The 18,903-nt window shown below is 35.9% G+C and overlaps 1 protein-coding gene across 1 annotated transcript in view; it reads left to right on the top strand.

Moving 5' to 3' along the window:
* Positions 1–1,938: 1,938 nt before the first annotated feature.
* LOC149576804 (tryptophan N-monooxygenase CYP79A68-like) overlaps positions 1,939–18,903 on the top strand; it is a 42,191-nt gene continuing 25,226 nt past the window's right edge. The window contains exon 1 of the mRNA XM_089795135.1: positions 1,939–2,006. Within this exon, the coding sequence (XP_089651261.1) occupies positions 1,939–2,006 (68 nt within the window). The remainder of the gene's footprint in view (positions 2,007–18,903) is intronic.

The following is an 18,903-nucleotide window of genomic DNA, read 5'->3' as shown; positions in this document are numbered from 1 at the left end:
GGGTGGATTATCCTCCATTGAGTGTAATGCCTACCCTAGTTTACATTTTTCTAGTTACATTGTTGCTATCATTCCCGAACTCTGTTAGGCCAATTTTATGTTGATGGTTGGTAGCATTGTTTTGAGACTATTAGATATTGTGTTACAGATTCAGTTGATATATGATGAGATTACTTGGACTCTACATTTCATGTAAGCATGATGATTATTACATTATTCTCAGTTATTGATGATGTTTAGCTAAACGAATTATTATATGTGTTTATCTTATGGATACTTTCCCCATATTGCATGTGTATGGTGTGCGTGTTCATTTTCTTTATGTGTGGCATGTCTTATGTGGTAAAGGAAGGGAGTCGTAGTCACCTACTAGTCAGGATCTACACAATGCACCACTTCCTGCCATTGCTTGTTTAGCTTAGCATATATATATATATATATATATATATATATATATATATATATATATATATATATATATATATATATATATATATATATATATATATATATATATATATATATATATATATATATATATATATATATATATATATATATATATATATATATATATATATATATATTTATTTATTTATTGTATGTACATGCATGGATTTTATGTAGGTTGTAGGTACTGGGTATCGACTTCACTGAATTGCCAGGATGAGTGTACCCTATTGCACTATCTCAATGGTAAGAGAGGGGAGATAAATTCTCAAGTCAAACTCCTAAACCCTTAAACCATTTTTCCTAGAAAGATAGGACAAATATTTGAGATGTTTTACCTATTGAATGCGTTGGATGACGTAATTCATGATTTTAACCCCTTAGACTGATTCTGTATGGATTTTTCTATGAAGGGTTTGCATATTTTATTTTGGAGGTCTTTGGTGAATTTTCTATTAATTAAGTCTAAGATTAAAAGATTTAATTAGTGATTTAATTATTTTGAAAAAATTAATATAATATTATGATATTTTGTTATTTTGATTTTAATTAATTAAATGGGACATTAATTAAATAAAAATAATAATTAAAATAAAAGTCATAAGTCTACCTAGGAGTATGTGTACCTCTTTTATGCACCTATGTCTACAATGCAGGAGTTAGTGCACAAATTAAGCACATGGTGCTTACAACCTTGTGACTCATCTAGAAGGTTGGAAAAAGTTCGTGCTTAGTTGTCAAACACTTATCTTATCTTTTGGTTGTTTCTAGAGACATTCTAGGTGCTTCTTGAGAGGTCCTTATATTTAGGAACTCCTAGAAGCTTGGGGAGTGTTTTTGGGGGTGGATCCGCGAACGTTTGAGAAGGAAGGGACTTTTCTCTATAGTTTTTGAGGAGAAGTGAATTAGCATCAATGTCCAGTTAGACACTCGTGATTTTGCATGTGTTATTTTGCTTCTTCCACTTCCTATCTTCTTCGTGTCTTTTGAATGCTTTATGAGGAATTCTTGAAATGAATGTTTTTAGTTGTATGCATTCTAATTGTGAAGATTTAATTTTCTGTATGAAAATTAAGACACCATATGCGTATAGCTCTCTTCAATAGATCTGAGAAATTTATTGGGCTAAGGTTTAAATGCTTATGGACAAATCTTCTTAGAGGAATTAAATAGGTGAATTTTTTTTTTTTAAAGTGGGATAAGTTGTAATCATGCATTATATTTTATCATGATCTTGATATATATATATATATATATATATATATATATATATATATATATATATATATATATATATATATATATATATATAACTTCTTTTAAAATAAATTAAACCAAATATATTGGAAAAGCATTTAAAAAAGAAGAAGTTATTGTATATTCTACAACCGTTTATTGAAAATGTTATATATAAAAAATATATATAATAATAATTTTGAGGGCAGGGAGGGACAAACCCGTACCCTCACTCCCCTTTACATTGGTGTGATGTTGGCGGCTCTGCGGTCGCAGGCACTGCGACAACAGTGCCGTCGTAAGCCTATATCAACAGGCAGGTACGACATGGCCATATAAAAATTGCAATGTCTATGATAGTCATAGGGAAGGTAAAGTCGTAGGGGGTATAGACCTCGAAACTCGCACCTTCAACTAAATTAAATAACTTGCAGGTACAATGGTACAAGGTTTGTTTTTTATTTATTTTTATTTTATAAGTTATAAAGTATATATAACATTTGTAATTTAATTTTGTGTGTGTATATATATATATATATATATATATATATATATATATATATATATATATATATATATATATATATATATTTTTATTAATTAAGATTTTAATAATATTATCTATAATATAGTGAATTAAATTGTTTAATTATTAACATGAATTTAATTTAATTTAATTTGTTTTAAAATAAAGATCAGATAGCATTAAGGGTGGGGGAATTTTATATTTGCTTTTATTAAGTTTTCAATTGATCCATTGAAACACGATGGGGGTCATTTTCAAAATAACGTATATATAATGAATCCTTGGATCACCTTAGAGAATTGTTTCAACAGAGTTATGGGGGAAAATCTTTAACATGGGTTAGTTAAAAGGATGACGAGCAATGTTTCTTCTCTTGGTATCTAAATCTGAAAACGAAAACTAACACCCTACACTTAATTCAATTATGTGATTTTAATGAACCAAAAACATGTGCTTGCATTTTGTGTTTTCTTTATGCTATCTATTTTGGGTTGACTAGATTGTTGACCAGTTATAGGACATCTACTAAAGGATCAAGGGTTATGATTTGTGATGTCATGCTAATGTCTTTTGATCTCAATCTTTTTAAACTCAATCATGGTTATGAGATGGCATGCTCTATGATGTGTGTGGTTTACTGATTAATATTTCTTCCAGTCTTCCTGTGTAAGCTGAGATATATGTAAACATTTTTGAGTCATTGATCAGTTGTATTTGGATTACTTTCCAGTCATCTTGATGGGACTGAAGTGTTATTTGATCTTGATGATGTCATGTTGTGACATGTATGACTTGACCATTTTGGAAGTCTTTGAATAGTGTTATTTTGAGATATTTTTTGGTTTCTCGTTGAGAACCGATGGACACTGTGAATTGTCATTTGATGCTTTATAGTTGCTCGCAGAGAACTGATATGTTATTATGATTATCTTTATGATGTCTTCCAGTCGCTTGTATAGGACTGAGGTAATTCTATGATTTTGTGATTTAATGAGCTTAGGGTAGGTTATCTACATGTAGTTTTGGGAAGTGGCTTGTAATGGGGGTCGAGGCCGTAAGTGGTTGCCAAGGTAACTCATTGTAAGTTGTTTAATAAGTGAAAACATTACACTAAATACTGACTTAAATAAACCTAATAAGATAATTAATTATTCTTGTCCATGCCTCGAGTGCTAGTATAGAATAGGATTGGAGTAGAGAGAATGCTTGGTTGCGACCTTGCATTCTGTAGTATAACTCGTTAGTATGAGAGGATACTAGTGGCTGCATAGGATCACTAGGGGGTTGGGGTCTATTGAGAGACTACCAAGGTAACTCTAGCATGATTCATGCAATGACACTTGCCTGTTTACATAGTAGGTTTCCTACGTGTCTTGTGTGCCTCTAGGTATAGATGTCGATTTATGTTGGAACCTTTGACTTAGTATACTTTTAGGATTCCTAGATTTAGAGAGTACTTGTCCTATGTGATTTGATAACCTATTTGGGACTTGAGACTATCTCCTCAGCACGGTGGGAGTGGGTCATTTAGGTCCCACACAGTTGGGTGGTAGTGCTTTTTCACTCTTACCAAATGAGATCCATCTGAGACACCATGGCTGGAGAATTCTTTGTTGGCATTTATCTTCATTCTGTTCTTGGATCATTATGATGGACACATATCCTTATATTGATGATTAGCATATGATAGATGATGTTATTTACTTGTCTTATGCCTTATTTTGCATGATTAGATTTCTTATGCATATGTTGTAGTATGTTTAGGAGTGACATTTCTACTATGGTAATATGGATGATCTCTTTGGTGACTTGGGATGTTATGCACGAAGGGATGGCTAGGGCCCACGATGGTCTAATGATGCTATTGACAGTTGGGAGGAACCACACACTTAGATAATTATGTTTTATTATATATGGTTATCTTTTAAGATATATGTTTATATGATGATGTCACATGTATGGTATATGCTTTCATTTACTTTATTACACTAAATCATGGATTAGAATAGGATGATGTACTTTATTTTCACATATGTATATTCTTTTATGTCTTTCATACCCTATGACATGCACAGTGGATTATTGAGCATTTTGAAAACTAATTTACTAAGGGACATTTGGAACAAATGTATATTGTTTAATAACATTGTACTTTTCATTATTATTTCATATGGATGTGGAATTAGATAGAATTAATATTAGTTAATTTAAATGTGATTCAACGTTAAGGGATCCTTAAGGAATATAACTTGTTATGCATATTTATGTATACTTTCAATTGAATGTTGTTATTGCTTCCGCTACTATGTGTATGTTGTGAATGGTTTAACTTTCATGTTTAAAAAAAAAAAAAAATGCTACCAAACTTAGTGAAACTTTAGGTTAATTCTTTTGGATCACTTGGCAGGGCGTTATATCTAGTATCAAAGCCCAAGTTTCTACATTGGGAGCTCTGGGTATATTGGAACGTCACTAGTTGTCAACTAGTTAAACAAAACAAGGACTTTGAATTATCATGTGTATCTCTTTCAAACTGAAACTTGAAAGTAGGTGAACTAAAATAGAATTTAAAATTGTTACTTGCATGTGTTTCATACTGCAACACTTAGCCTTCAAAATTGAAATTGAACTTAGTCTATTTGCAAAACTTGTGCCTTTTTTGAGCATATGCTATACAGTAGCCTGTATTATGGTTGTAATAGTATTTTGCATCCTGGTTATTGTTTTAGGATGGTATCTAGGATGAGGTCTTCTATTAGAGGTCCTGGTAGAGGCCGTGGAAGAGGTTGTGGATGTGGTAGAGCTATCAATGTCCATGAGTCTATCCATAGAGGGCCTAATCAAGAAGAGAGTAGGGGAGAGCATGGTAGTGAGCAGCGGGAAGAGAACCTTAGAGGAGACCAAGCTGAGTCTGAGGAGGTTGACTTGAGACAGATGATGCAAACCATTCTTGATCACCTGCCTCATGTTCATGATCAGCATAGAGCACATCAGTCAGAACATGAGCATAGATCTAGGTTTAGGAGTCCTTTGATGGATTGACATAGATCCATTGTATCTACATAGATGAAGGACCTTTCAAGATCCAAGGTCAAGCCCTTTAATGGGTAGGTTTCTAGATATGTGGCCAAATAGTGGCTTATTGCCGTTGACAGGATTTTTTCTATGCAAGACTTTGATAGTAATGTTAAAGTGAGATTTTCTATTACCAACCTAGAGAATTTTTGGGCCACTTGGTGGACAATTGAGGAAAAGAAGTTGGGCATAGATATGAATAGTGTCACTTGGGAGCTATTCTTAGAGAGCTTCTATGAGCAATTCCTACCAAAGGAATGGAAGTAGTAAAGAGTAGATGAGTTCCATAAATCAGGCATTACTCTATGACTATAACAGAGCATGAGCACAAATTCTACAAGCTCATGTCCTTTTCAAGATTTAGTGACAACTCACCTCAGTTGACACAACACTTCATTAGAGGTTTGAACAACTGTATAATTGGGGGTGTCAAGGTATTTGAGCCTAAAACCCTCAAGGATGCAGTATGACGAGCCATCCTTGTAGAGAAAAGTGTCAACCTTAGACAGGGAGGTTTTGTGGGAGTGCTTACAGCATCAGGATCTAAGGGCAACCACAACTCAGGTGGAAATAGGAAGCCTCTTTTTCCTAAAGGGAAATATTATCAGCAACAGTCTTAGCAAACACAGCAAAAAAAGGGATCGTACCCTCAGGCTCAAGGTGGTGGTAGAGGTTCTAACTTGAAGAACAACCGCAATGCTCAATGCAATAAATGAAATCAGCACACTCAACCCACTCAGAGTAGTCAGTCTTTTGCTAGTAGGGATAGCCACCAACAGTCAAATGCACCACCTATAGGGAGAGGATCTGGCAGAAGTACAAGATACTTTACATGTGGGTAGGTTGGACATTTTGTAGCTCACTGTCCATAGTGAGCACCTTAGTATTTAGGTCCTAGGCCAATAGCATCAGATCCCATAGTTGGAGATGTAGGTAGAGCTCATAGAGTGTTTGTAGCGGTAGATCACCATCAGGTAGACCATCAAGGAATAGTGGTTGAAACCACAAGAGTTATTCGAGGTACACTTCTCTCAGTGTTGTTTGATTTAGGTGCTACAAATTCTTTTATTTCTCCATCTCTAGTTGCTATGTGTAAGCTAGAAGCGATTAAGCAAGATCATGGTTGGAAAGTAGAACTAGCCTTAGACACTAAGGTCTCCATAGATTCCATAGTTTGTAAGTGTGGGCTTAGCATAGGAGGATTTGATACTGCAGTTTACCTTCAGATTATACCTCTTGGCTCCTACAATGTGGTTTTAGGTATGGATTGGATTGGCTCTCATAGAGCTAGTATAGATTGCAGGAAGAAGATTATTATGTGTTAGGATGACCAAGGGAAGGATGCGAAGATTTTTGGGATACTGAGGCCTATATCTATGTAGATGATTTTTTCTATGCTATTGAAGCAGAGTTTCCATAAGGGATGCAAAATATTTGTTGTTACAGTAAATGAGCTTGATGAGGAAGATCCTGTGAGAAAGACTTTAGATCACCCTATTTTATAGGAGTATGTAGATGTTTTTTTGAGTGAGATTCTAGGCATGCCCCTGAAGAGGGACATCAATTTCAGCATTGACCTCATTCCAGGAGCAGAGCCTATCTCTAGAACTCCTTATCGTATGACTACATAGGAATTGGGTGAGTTGCATCTTTAGCTAGAGGAGCTTTTGGCCAAAGGGAGCATCCAACCTAGTGTGTCACCATGGGGAGCTCCAGTGCTCTTTGTGAAAAATAAAGATGGTTCTTTGCACCTTTGTATTGATTATAGATAGCTGAATAAGGTGACAATAAAGAATAGGTATCCTCTACCAAGGATTGATGATTTATTTGATCAAATCAAGGGAGCTACATTATTCTCCAAGATCGACCTTAAGTCAAGGTACCATTAGCTTCACATAAAGGAAGCCAACATTCAGAAGACCGCCTTTTGAACTTGCTATGGGCACTATGAGTTCACAGTGGTACCTTTCAAGTTGACTAATACTCCATCAATTTTCATGAGCTTGATGAATGGGGTGTTCTGATCTTATCTTGACAGATTTGTACTTGTGTTCCTTGATGATATATTGATATATTCTATGTCTTAGAAGGAGCATGAGGAATACCTACGATTGGTTTTGTAGTGCTTGAGAGACAATTAGCTTTATGCCAATGTGGCTAAGTGTGAATTCTTCCAATCAGAGATACAATATTTAGGGCACATCATATCGAGTGATGGTGTTTTTGTAGATCTTGCAAAGATCCAGGCAATAGTACATTGGCCTACACCTACTACTATGTCAGAGATTCATAGTTTCATGGGTCTAACTGGTTATTATCGTAGATTCATCCAAAACTTCTCCAAAATAGCGCATCCTATCACTTCCCTTCAGAGGAAAGGAAAAAATTTTATATGGATGGAGACATGTGAGGAAGCATTTTGGAAGCTCAAGGAGATTTTCACTAGTGCACCGATCTTAGCAGTACCTAATCCAGAAGGTGATTTCATGGTATGTACAAATGCTTCCCTTGAGGGGATTGGAGCAGTTTTGATGTAAAATGGATGGGTGATTGCATATGAATCACGCAAGCTCAAGGATCATGAGTTGAATTATCCTACACATGATCTTGAGTTAGCAGTGGTAGTTCATCCTTTGACAAGGTGGAGACAGTTCTTGTTGGGGCACAAATTCAAACTACACTATGATCATTGTACTCTTCAGTACATTTTCACTCAGCCTAATTTGAATGCTCGCCAAAGATGATGGATGGAATTTATATGTGAGTATGACTTCGAGGTAAAGTACATCCAAGGGAAGGAGAATGTAGTGGAAAATGCTTTGAGTCTCAGGAGACATGTGATATCATCTATGACTCTTAGTGTTGATTTGAGGAGTCAAATTCTTCAAGCACTTCCTATAGATTCTTGGTACTAGGAGGTGTGTAGAGAAATAGATTCAAGAAGACCTTTGGAGGGTAAGTTTTCAAGCTATGTCTTAGAGTTAGATGGTCTTTTGAGAAATTCAAGAATGATTTATGTGCCACTACTAGATGAGCTTCACACCTTGATTCTAGCAGAGGCCCATCGTGCACCTTACTGGGCACATCCAAGTGTCAAGAAGATGCATGTTGATTTGCAAAATTTATTCAATTGGTCCAGGATGAAGCATGACATTGCTGATTATGTGGCTAGGTGTCTTGAGTGTCAGAGAATCAAGCCAGAACACCAGCATCCAGTAGGACTATTGCAACCAAATCTCATTCCTTCATGGAAATCGGAGATCATCTCTATAGACTTCATAGTAGGATTACCTATGACTACTCGTCGTCATGATGCTATCATGGTCACCATTGATTTGTTGACTAAGGTAGCACATTTTTCACCAATAAAGTTTTCCTACACTGCAAATTTTGTAGCTAATGTCTTCATGCATGACATTGTGAGACTACATGGTATTCCCCAAAAGATCATTTCAAATAGGGATCCTATATTCACATCTGCATTCTGGACATTGCTGCAGCATGAGCCTGGAGCACAATTGAATTTTAGTTTGTCTTATCGCCCAAAGTTAGATGGTCAAATAGAAAGGGTGAACAAAGTTTTGGAGGATATGTTAAGGATGTATGTGATGGATAGGAAGACACATTGGGAGGACATCTCTACCTAGTGGAGTTTTCTTCCAACAATGGGTATCATAGTTCTATTGGTATGGCACCATTCTAGGCTTTATATGGGCATCCTTATCGTACAACTTTGAGGTGGGATAATCTTGAGGATCACATTCTATCAGGTCTTGAGATGCTTCATGACATGGAGCAATAGGTAGTGTGTAATCACAAACACTTGACTATGGTACATGATAGGTAGAAAAAGTATGCTAATGCAAATAGGATAGATAAATAATTTTTTGTGGGAGACAAGGTATTCTTGAGAGTGCATCTGTGAGAGAGTCTAATCCGATACAGAAAGGGTTCGAAGCTAGCACCTCGCTTTGTGGGATCATTCGAGATTCTTGAGAGGATTGGCCCAGTTGCCTATCACCTTGCTTTACCACCCAGCCTAGCTCACATTCATGATGTTTTCCATGTTTCAGTACTTAGGCAATATATCCCTAATGTAGTACATGTTCTTGATCGGAATGCATTGCAAGTAGAGGATAGACAACTGGCTTTGGAGCTGATTCGTATTCTAGAGTAGTGGGAGTTGACCCTCAAGGGTTGAACAATAGAGTAGGTAAGGGTCCAATGGGACCCTACTGATGACTCTTCAACTACATGGGAGGATGCGGCTATATTACAGGATTTATATCCCTACTTGTTTGTAGGCTTCTAGGAGTAAGCCTAATCCTAATGGGGGTGGATGTAGTGCCTTCCCTAGTTTACATTTTTCTAGTTACATTGTTGCTATCATTGTCGAACTCTGTTAGCCAAGTTTTATATTGATGGTGGGTAGCATTGTTCTGAGAATATCAGATATTGTGTTACAGATTTAGTTGATATATGATGAGATTACTTGGACTCTACATTTCATGTATGCATGATGATTATTACATTATTCTCATTTATTAATGATGTTTAGCTAAATGGATTATTATGTGTTGTCTTATGGATAATTATCCCATACTGCATGTGTATGGTGTGTGTGTTTGTTTTCTTTGTGTGGCATATCTAATGTGGTTAAGGAAGGGAGTCGTAGTCACCTGCTAGTTGAGATCTACATGATGCACCATTTCCTGACATTGCCTATTTAGCTTAGCATATATATATTGTATGTACATGCATAGATTTTATGTAGGTTGCAGGCACCGGGTATCGACTTCCTTGAATTGCTAGGATGAGCGTACCCTATCGCACTATCTCAATGGTAACAGAGGGGAGATAAATTCTCAAGTCCAACTCCTAAACCCTTAAACCATTTGTCTTAGAAAGGTAGGACAAATATTTGAGATGTTTTACCTACCGAATATGTTAGATGACATAATTCATGATTTTAACCCCATAGACTAATTTTGTATGGATTTTTCTATGAAGGGTTTTCATATTTTATTTTGGAGGTCTTTGGTGAATTTTCTATTAATTAAGTCTAAAATTAAAAGATTTAACTAGTGATTTAATTATTTTGAAAAAATTAATATAATATTATGATTTTTTTAAATTTTGATTTTAATTAATTAAATGAGAAATTAATTAAATAAAAGAAATTAAATAATAATAAAATAATAAATAAATAGTAATATTAATAATAATAAAAGAATTAAAATAAAAGTCATAAGTCTACCTAGGAGTATGCGCACCTCTTTTATGCATGTATATCTACAACGCAGGAGTTAGCACACAAATTAAGCACATGGTGTCTACAACCTTGTGACTCATCTATAAGGTTGGAAAAAGCTCGTGCTTAGTTGTCAAACACTTATCTTATCTTATGGTTGTTTCTAGAGACATTCTAGGTACTTCTTGAGGGGTCCTTATATTTAGGCATTCCTAGTAGCTCGGGGAGCATTTTTGGGGGTGGATCCATGAACGTTGGAGAAGGAAGGGACTTTTCTCTACAGTTTCTGAGGAGAAGTGAATTAGCATCAGTGTCCAGGTAGACACTCATGATTTTCCATATGTTATTGATGGGGACACGACCCAAGCACAGAATGGACACAACAGGAAAGGGAAAATTGTATTAACTATCTAAATATGCTATTACATTCAGTACAAAGAAAATAGACTTCAAAACATGCCCTAAGGGCTTACAATAGTATAAATCTGGAGATAATTTCTCCTTTCAGTACCTCCTCTCAAACTCCACTTTGAACTGCCTTTTACAATGCGAGAAATGTTCTTAAATGGACCCCAAATGGTTAAGGATTAGGAATACATTCTAGAAAGTGCTAGTAGGCATCCACCGACCAAATAGAAGGCTCTAGAAGTCGCATTAGAAGTCGGCACACAATTAGAAGAATCCGAAAATGATAACCAAACTTTCGGGAGGCATAACTTTTGAACCGTAGCTCTGATTGACAAACTGTTTACATTTTCAGAAAATTCTCGAAGTGCTCTATAGCCCCATGGACCAGTTGCACTCATTCTCCATTTTTAGCCCTTTTTGAGGTCATTTAATGCCCCTAACTTGACTTTGAAGCATTCTTTGGATGTCTCCAAAAATTGAAAAATTGTAATAACTTTCAAACCGTGGGGCCTTTTGACCTGATTCCTTTTTTGGAATGCTCTATATTACAATTTCATTCATCTAGCCAATTTACACCTTCTAGTTCACCAAAATGATGGCTCAATTACATACTCCTTTTTTTTGGCATTTACACATATTCCAAGGTGATTAAAAACTCTAACCTAGAACACTAATAGTGGAACTATGAAAGTTGGAACCTTTATTTGACCCAAATGGGTATCTAGAAATGAAAACACATGAAACAAAAACTAAGTCTAAGTACATTTTTTTGTTGACACAGGATTGCCCTTATACCTTTGGATGCTCTTGCATCAGACACTTAGGGTAGATTGAAAAGCGATCTTGTCACTTTATGAATGGTAGAGGAAATCCCAAATGGGAAACCTCAGCTACTGATATCCAAGTTGAGTCCTCTATCGTCCATCCTTTCCACTTGACCAGATACTCTTCATTTTGCCTACTTTTGGGACTCCTACTCACTCAATGATCTAGAATGTCTTCTATCTTCTCCTTCTTAGAAGTAGGAATTGGACATGGCTCTAACATCGGCTCCTCATCTGCACCATCATCATGATACTCTGTTAAGTTTGCAATGTTGAAAATAGGAGAAATGTGAATGCCATCTGGCAACTCTACCTCATATGCATTTTCTGAGTCATGTTTCTTCAAAATTTTGCAGGGGCCAAATTTCTTCATTTTCAGCTTGTTGTAAGTACTAGTTGGAAATCTTTCTTTTCATAAATGTACCATGACTAGATCCCCTACTTGGAATTCCTTATGTCTTCTCCTTTGATCAGCCCTAGCTTTATACTCTTGATCCATCTTGGTAATGTGTCCCTAAACCTCCTCATGTAGACACTTGATATGTTCAACAAATTCTTCAGCTTCAACACTTGTCCTCTCTCCTTGCTCTATCTTCTTCAATTCTGGTGCAGTCCTTGGGATACTTCCATATACAATTTGAAATGGTGATCTACTAGTACTCCTATTTACAGAGTTATTGTAGGAAAACTCTGCTTCTGGTAGAATCAAATCCCATCCCTTGGGCTTATCCCCAACTAAACATCTTAGTAAATTGCCCAAACTTCTATTTACCACTTTTGCTTGGCCGTCAATCTGCGGGTGATGTGTGAAACTAAATTTCAAGTCTGTTCTCAACTTCTTCCACAATGTTCTTCAGAAATACCCTACAAATTTAGTATCTCTGTCAGAAACTATACTCCTTGGAAGACCATGTAGTCTTACCACCTCTCTGAAAAACAAGTCTGCAATATGGACAACATCATGAGTTTTGTGGCATGGAATGAAATGTGCCATTTTGGAGAACCTATCAACCACCAAAAATACTGAGTCATTACCCCTTTGTGTCCTCAGCAATCCAAGAACAAAATCCATACTTATGTCCTCCCATGGCTTTGATGGAACAGGCAATGCCTGATATAGTCTAGTATTGTGACTAAATCCCTTGGCAACTTGACAAATTTGGCAATTCTGTATAAACTTCTTCACATCCTATGACATTTGAGGCCAAAAATAATGCTCTTTGAGAATGGAAATGGTCTTATCTTGACCAAAATGTCCTACCATCCCTCCACTGTGTTGCTCCTTAACTAGATTTTCCCTCATTGAACTCCTTGGAATGCATAATTGACTGCCCTTGAATAACATACCATCTTGAATCAGATAGTCTAACTAGTTAGTTCTGTCTACAACAACAAGCTCTTTACAAGATTTCCACGCTTCAGAAAAATTAGGATCCTTAGGGTACAGATTCTTGAGTTCATCAAACCCAACTACTTCAACCTATATTATTGTAAGCAACAATTGTCTCCTACTTAGTGCATCTGCAACCCTGTTAATTTTCCACTTCTATGCTTCAACACAAATGTATAGCTCTACAAGAACTCTACCCACTTCATATGCCTCTGATTTAATTTACCTTGGCTATTTAGGTACTATAATGCCTAGTGATCAGTATATAAAACAAATTCCTTTGACAACAAATAATGCCTCCATTTCTTTAAGGCTTGAACTATTGCATAGAACTCTTTATCATAAATAGAATACTTCTTTTTTGCATCATTCAATTTTTCACTAAAATATGCAATAGGCTTACCTTCTTGCCTTAATATAGCCCCAATAGTGCTACCACTAGCATCACAATCCACCTAGAACACCTTTCTAAAATTTGGAAGTGCCAACACGGGTTGTTCTATCACCTTCTTCTTCAGCAATTCAAAACTTCTTACAACTGCTATAGTCCATTTGAACTCTTTTCTATCCCCTCTTATTGTATCACTCAGGGGTGCACATATGCCACTGAAATTCTTAATGAACTTACTGTAAAAACTAACTAGACCATGAAATGATCTTACCTCAGTAGTAGACCTTGGAGTAGGCCATTCCAAGATGGCTTTTACCTTCTCTGGATCCATTTTGAGACCTTCAGGTGATATAACAAACCCCAAGTAGACTAACTCCCTTTTTGCAAAGATACACTTCTTTAGATTAATTAACAGTTTCTCTTCCCTTAACCTTTCAAGGACACTACGAATATGTAATAAATGTTCTTCCAAAGTCTTGCTGAAAATTAAAATATCATCCAAATAGACAATACAAAATTTTCTCAAAAAATTCTTAAGTACCTCATTCATAAGTCACATGAAGGTGCTTGGGGTGTTTGTCAATCCAAAGGGCATGACTGACCACTCATAAAGACCCTCCTTGGTCTTGAAGGCTATTTTCCACTCATCTCCTTCTTGTATCTATATATGATGATAGCCACTCTTGAGATCTATCTTTGTGAAGTAGTGAGCTCCACTCAAACAGTCCATAAGATCATCCATTCTTGGCAAAGGAAACCAATACTTGATGGTTATCTTATTTATAGCTCGAGAGTCTATACACATCCTCCACTTTCCATCCTTCTTTGGTGCCAGTATTGTAGGTAATGCACATGGACTCAAGCTCTCTCGAATTAAGCCCTTCCTTAATAGCTCCTAAACTTATCTATTTAGCTCATTAGTTTCAGTAGGAGTCATCCTGTGAGCAGCCGTGTTAGGCAAACTAGCTCTTGGGATTAAATCTATCTGATGACTGATTTGCCTTACCGATGGCAATCCTTCTGGAACATTATCAGATATGATATCCCAAAACTCACCTAGTAAATCTAAAACTTCAACTGGTATTTCACTACTACCTTCTTTATCTTTCCTAGGAATCAAAGCATAGCACATGCGCTGATGTTTCATGCCATCTAAAAACTTCCTTCCATCAACAAGACAAATCCTAGCACTACTACATACCTTTTTGCCTTCCTTTCTCATGGGCTTCAGTTTGTGGCAAACTCCATCCTTTGTTAGAGAGTATGTGTTTGCATGACCATCATGTACTGCATGCCTATCAAACTGGCATGGTCTACCCAATAATAGATGGCAAACATCCATTGGAATAATATCACAAAGAACTTCATCATGGTAACTCCTAATTTTTAATTTCACTAAACATTGTTCACTTACCAAGACCTTATGATCATCTTTCACCCAAGCAATTCGATAGGGCTAGGGGTGTTTCTCCCTCTTGAGCTTCAGCTTAGAGACCATCTCTTCTGATACCAAGTTATCAGTGCTACCACCATCAATGATCACATCACAAAATTTATCCTCACACTTGCAACTGGTATGGAATAAACTCCTTTTTCTTGGTTCAATCTCACCACTTAGTAGGACCCTTTCATTTACCAAAGTCTCTCCTCTTTTTGTATCTTCTGAATGTGATGATTGTGCATCCTCATCCACATGAGCAACCCTAGCTTGAGCCTCAGCTCTCCTATCTGTCCTTCCTTGTCGTTGAGGGTATTCAAAGGCACAATGACCTTCTTCATTGCGATGGAAACAGGTACCACAAAAGCCTCCTCTTCCTTGTCCATGTCCTCTACCTCTTCCTCTCTGATTTCCAAAGCTTTGATCACAGGAGCAGTTGAAACCCTCGTTCCTCTGGTTCTTGCTGGTACCCACATCTTCATGTTTCTTTTGGGTTTCATTTCAGCTTCCAGATGACCTACCACTACCCTTTCCTCCTTGACCATGCCCTCTTTATCTCCCTTCAAACCTTTTATTCAGCTTCTCTTCAACTTGCAGGGAAAACTGGTATGCCTCTTCAACACTGGTCATTCTTACCATACTTAATTCCTCTTGGATGCTAGGTCTCAACCCACTGATATAATGAGCAACCTTCTCCTTATTTTCTTCTGCATGTCCCACTCTAATCAAAAGTTGATAAAAATCCTATGTATATTCTTGGACTAATTTTCTTGCTTTTGCTTTAACCCATGCATCTTCTTAAACAAATCAAGCTCATAATCAACAGGAATGAATTGCTTCTTCAATTTGTCCACCATTCGATCCCACCTTGTGATCTTCTCCTTTCCTCTTCTATTTCTTTCCAATTGAACTTCTTGCCACCAAATTTTGGCATGGCCTTTTATTTTGGCCTTTGCAAACTTAACCCTATCTGGATCCCTAATATCCTCACACTCAAAGTACTCTTCCAGTTCATTGATCCAATCGATCAACTCATCCGGTTTCAAATTTCCTGAAAATACACCCACATCAATTATAGGTCATTTCCCAAACTTAGTAATGGCCCTAAAAAGCCTTTCCTCTACCTGATTTAGAACTTCCCCATCAAATTCCCCTTCTGGTCCAATTTCTTCTTCTTCATCATCATCCTCACTTTCATCACCTGCGGCAACATTTGTTCCTCTATGGAGCTCCTCCTGCAATGCTTGTACCTGCCTTTGGAGGGCTCTAACTTCCTCAAGATTAATAGCTTCGACCCTTCCACCATGCTCTCTTCATGGAGGCATCTTCTTAACTCAAACCCACAACCACAAAGTCCTAGTGCAAACTGCCTCACAATTGGCACTCTGTCTACACACTCAGGAAAACTAGCTCTGATACCACTTGATGGGAACATAACCCAAGTACAAAATGGACACAACAAGAAAGTGAAAATTGTATTAACTATGTAAATATTCTATTACATTCAGTACAGAGAAAATAGACTTCAAAACATGCCCTAAGGGCTTACAATAGTATAAATCTAGAGATAATTTCTCCTTTCAGTACCTCCTCTCAAACTCCACTTTGAACTGCCTTTTACAATGCTAGAAATGTTCTTAAATAGACCTCAGAGGGTTAAGGATTAGGAATACATTCTAGAAAGTGCTAGTAGGCATCCACCAACCAAATAGAAGGCTCTAGAAGTCGCATTAGAAGTCGGCACAAAATTAGAAGAATCTAGAAATGGTAATCAAACTTCCGAGAGGCATAACTTTTGAACCGTAGCTCCGATTGACGAACTGTTTACATTTTTGAAAAGCTCTCAAAGTGCTCTATAGCCCCATGGACTAGCTGTGCTCGTCCCCAATTTTTCCACTCTTTCCAAGGTCATTTAATGCCCCTAGCCTAACTTTGAAGCATTCTTAGGATGTCTCCAAAAACTCAAAAACTGTAATAACTTTCAAACCGTGGGGCCTTTTGACCTGATTCCTTTTTTGGAATTCTCTAAATTACAATTACATTCATCTTGCCAATTTACACCTTTTAGTTCACCAAAATGATGGCTCAATTACATATTCCTATTTTTTGGCATTTACATGTATCCCAAGGTGATTAAAAACTCTAACCTAGAACATTAATAGTGAAACTATGAGAGTTGGAACCTTTATTTGACCCAAATGGGTATCTAGAAATGAAAACACATGAAATAGAAACTAAGTCTAAGTACATTTTTTTGGTTGACACAAGATTGCCCTTATACCTCTAAATGCTCCTGCATCAGTTATTTTGCTTCTCCCACTTCCTGTCTTCTTTGTGTCTTCTGAATACTTTTTGAAGAATTCTTGAAATGAATGTTTTCAGTTGTATGCATTCCTGATTGTGAATATTTAATTTTATGTATGGAAATTAAGACATCATATGCATATAGCTCTCTTCAATAGATCTGAGAAATTTATTGGGCTAGGGTTTAAATGCTTATGGACAAATCTTCTTAGAGGAATTAAATAGGTGAATTTTTTTTTTTTAAAAGGGGGATACGTTTTAATCATGCATTAGATTTTATCATGATCTTTATATATATATATATATATATAACTTCTTTTAAAATAAATTAAATCGAATATATTGGAAAAGCATTTCTTTTAAAAAGTTATTGTACATTCTGCAAATGTTATATATAATATATATGTATATATAATAATAATTATGAGGGCATGGAGGGATGAACCCATACCCCCACCCCCCTTTACATTGGTGTGACGCCGGCAACTCTGCTACTGCAGGCACTATGACAGTTGTGTCATCCTAGGCTTGCATCAGCAGGCAGCCGTGACACGGCCATATAAAAATAGCAATGTCTATGACAATCACAAGGAAGGTATAGTCATAGGGGGTACAAACCTCGAAACCCGAACCTTCAACTAAATTAAATAACTCACAGGTACAATGGTACAAGGTTTGTTTTTAATTTATTTTTATTTTACAAGTTATAAATTATATATAACATTTGCAATTTAATTTTGTTAATATATATATATAAATTGTTATTAATTAATATTTTAATAATATTAACTATAATATAGTGAATTAAATTGTTTAATTATTAACATGAATTTAATTTAATTAAATTTAGTTTTTTTTAAAATAAAGATTAGATAGCATTAAGGCAGGGGGGGGGGGGGGGACTTTATATTTGCTTTTATTAAGTTTTCAATTGATCCATTGAAACACGATGGGGGTCATTTTAAAAATAACATATATATATATATATATATATATATATATATATATATATATATATATATATATATATATATATATATATATATAATGAATCCTTGGATCACCTTAGAGATTTGTTTCAACAGAGTTATGTGGGAAAATCTGTAACTAATACACGGCTTAGTTAAAAGGATGACAAGCAATGTTTCTTCTCTTGGTATCTAAATCTGAAAACAAAAACTGACACTCCACACTTAATTCAACTATGTGATTTTAATGAACTAAAAACATGTGCTTGCATTTTGTGTTTTCTTTATGCTATCTATTTTGGGTTGACTAGATTGTTGACCAGTTATAGGACATTTACCAGAGGCTCAGGGGTTATGATTTGTGATGTCATGCTGATGTCTTTTGATCTTGATCTTTTTAAAACCAACCATGGTTATGAGATGGCATGCTCTATGATGTGTGTGGTTTACTTATTGATATTGCTTCCAGTCTTCTTGTGTAAGCTGAGATATATGTAACCATTTTTAAGTCATTGATTAGTTGTATTTGGATTACTTTCTAGTCACCTTGATAGGACTGAAGTGTTATTTGATCTTGATGATTTCATGTCGTGACATGTATGAATTGACCATTTTGGAAGTCTTTGAATAGTGTTATTTTGA

Source organism: Cupressus sempervirens, chromosome 1 (assembly GCF_028749045.1).
Source record: "Cupressus sempervirens isolate cs-2001-9-10 chromosome 1, ASM2874904v1, whole genome shotgun sequence".
Classification (NCBI taxonomy): Eukaryota; Viridiplantae; Streptophyta; class Pinopsida; order Cupressales; family Cupressaceae; genus Cupressus; species Cupressus sempervirens.
The sequence above is the reverse complement of the archived record's forward strand: the minus strand, read 5'-3'. Positions and strand labels throughout refer to the sequence as shown.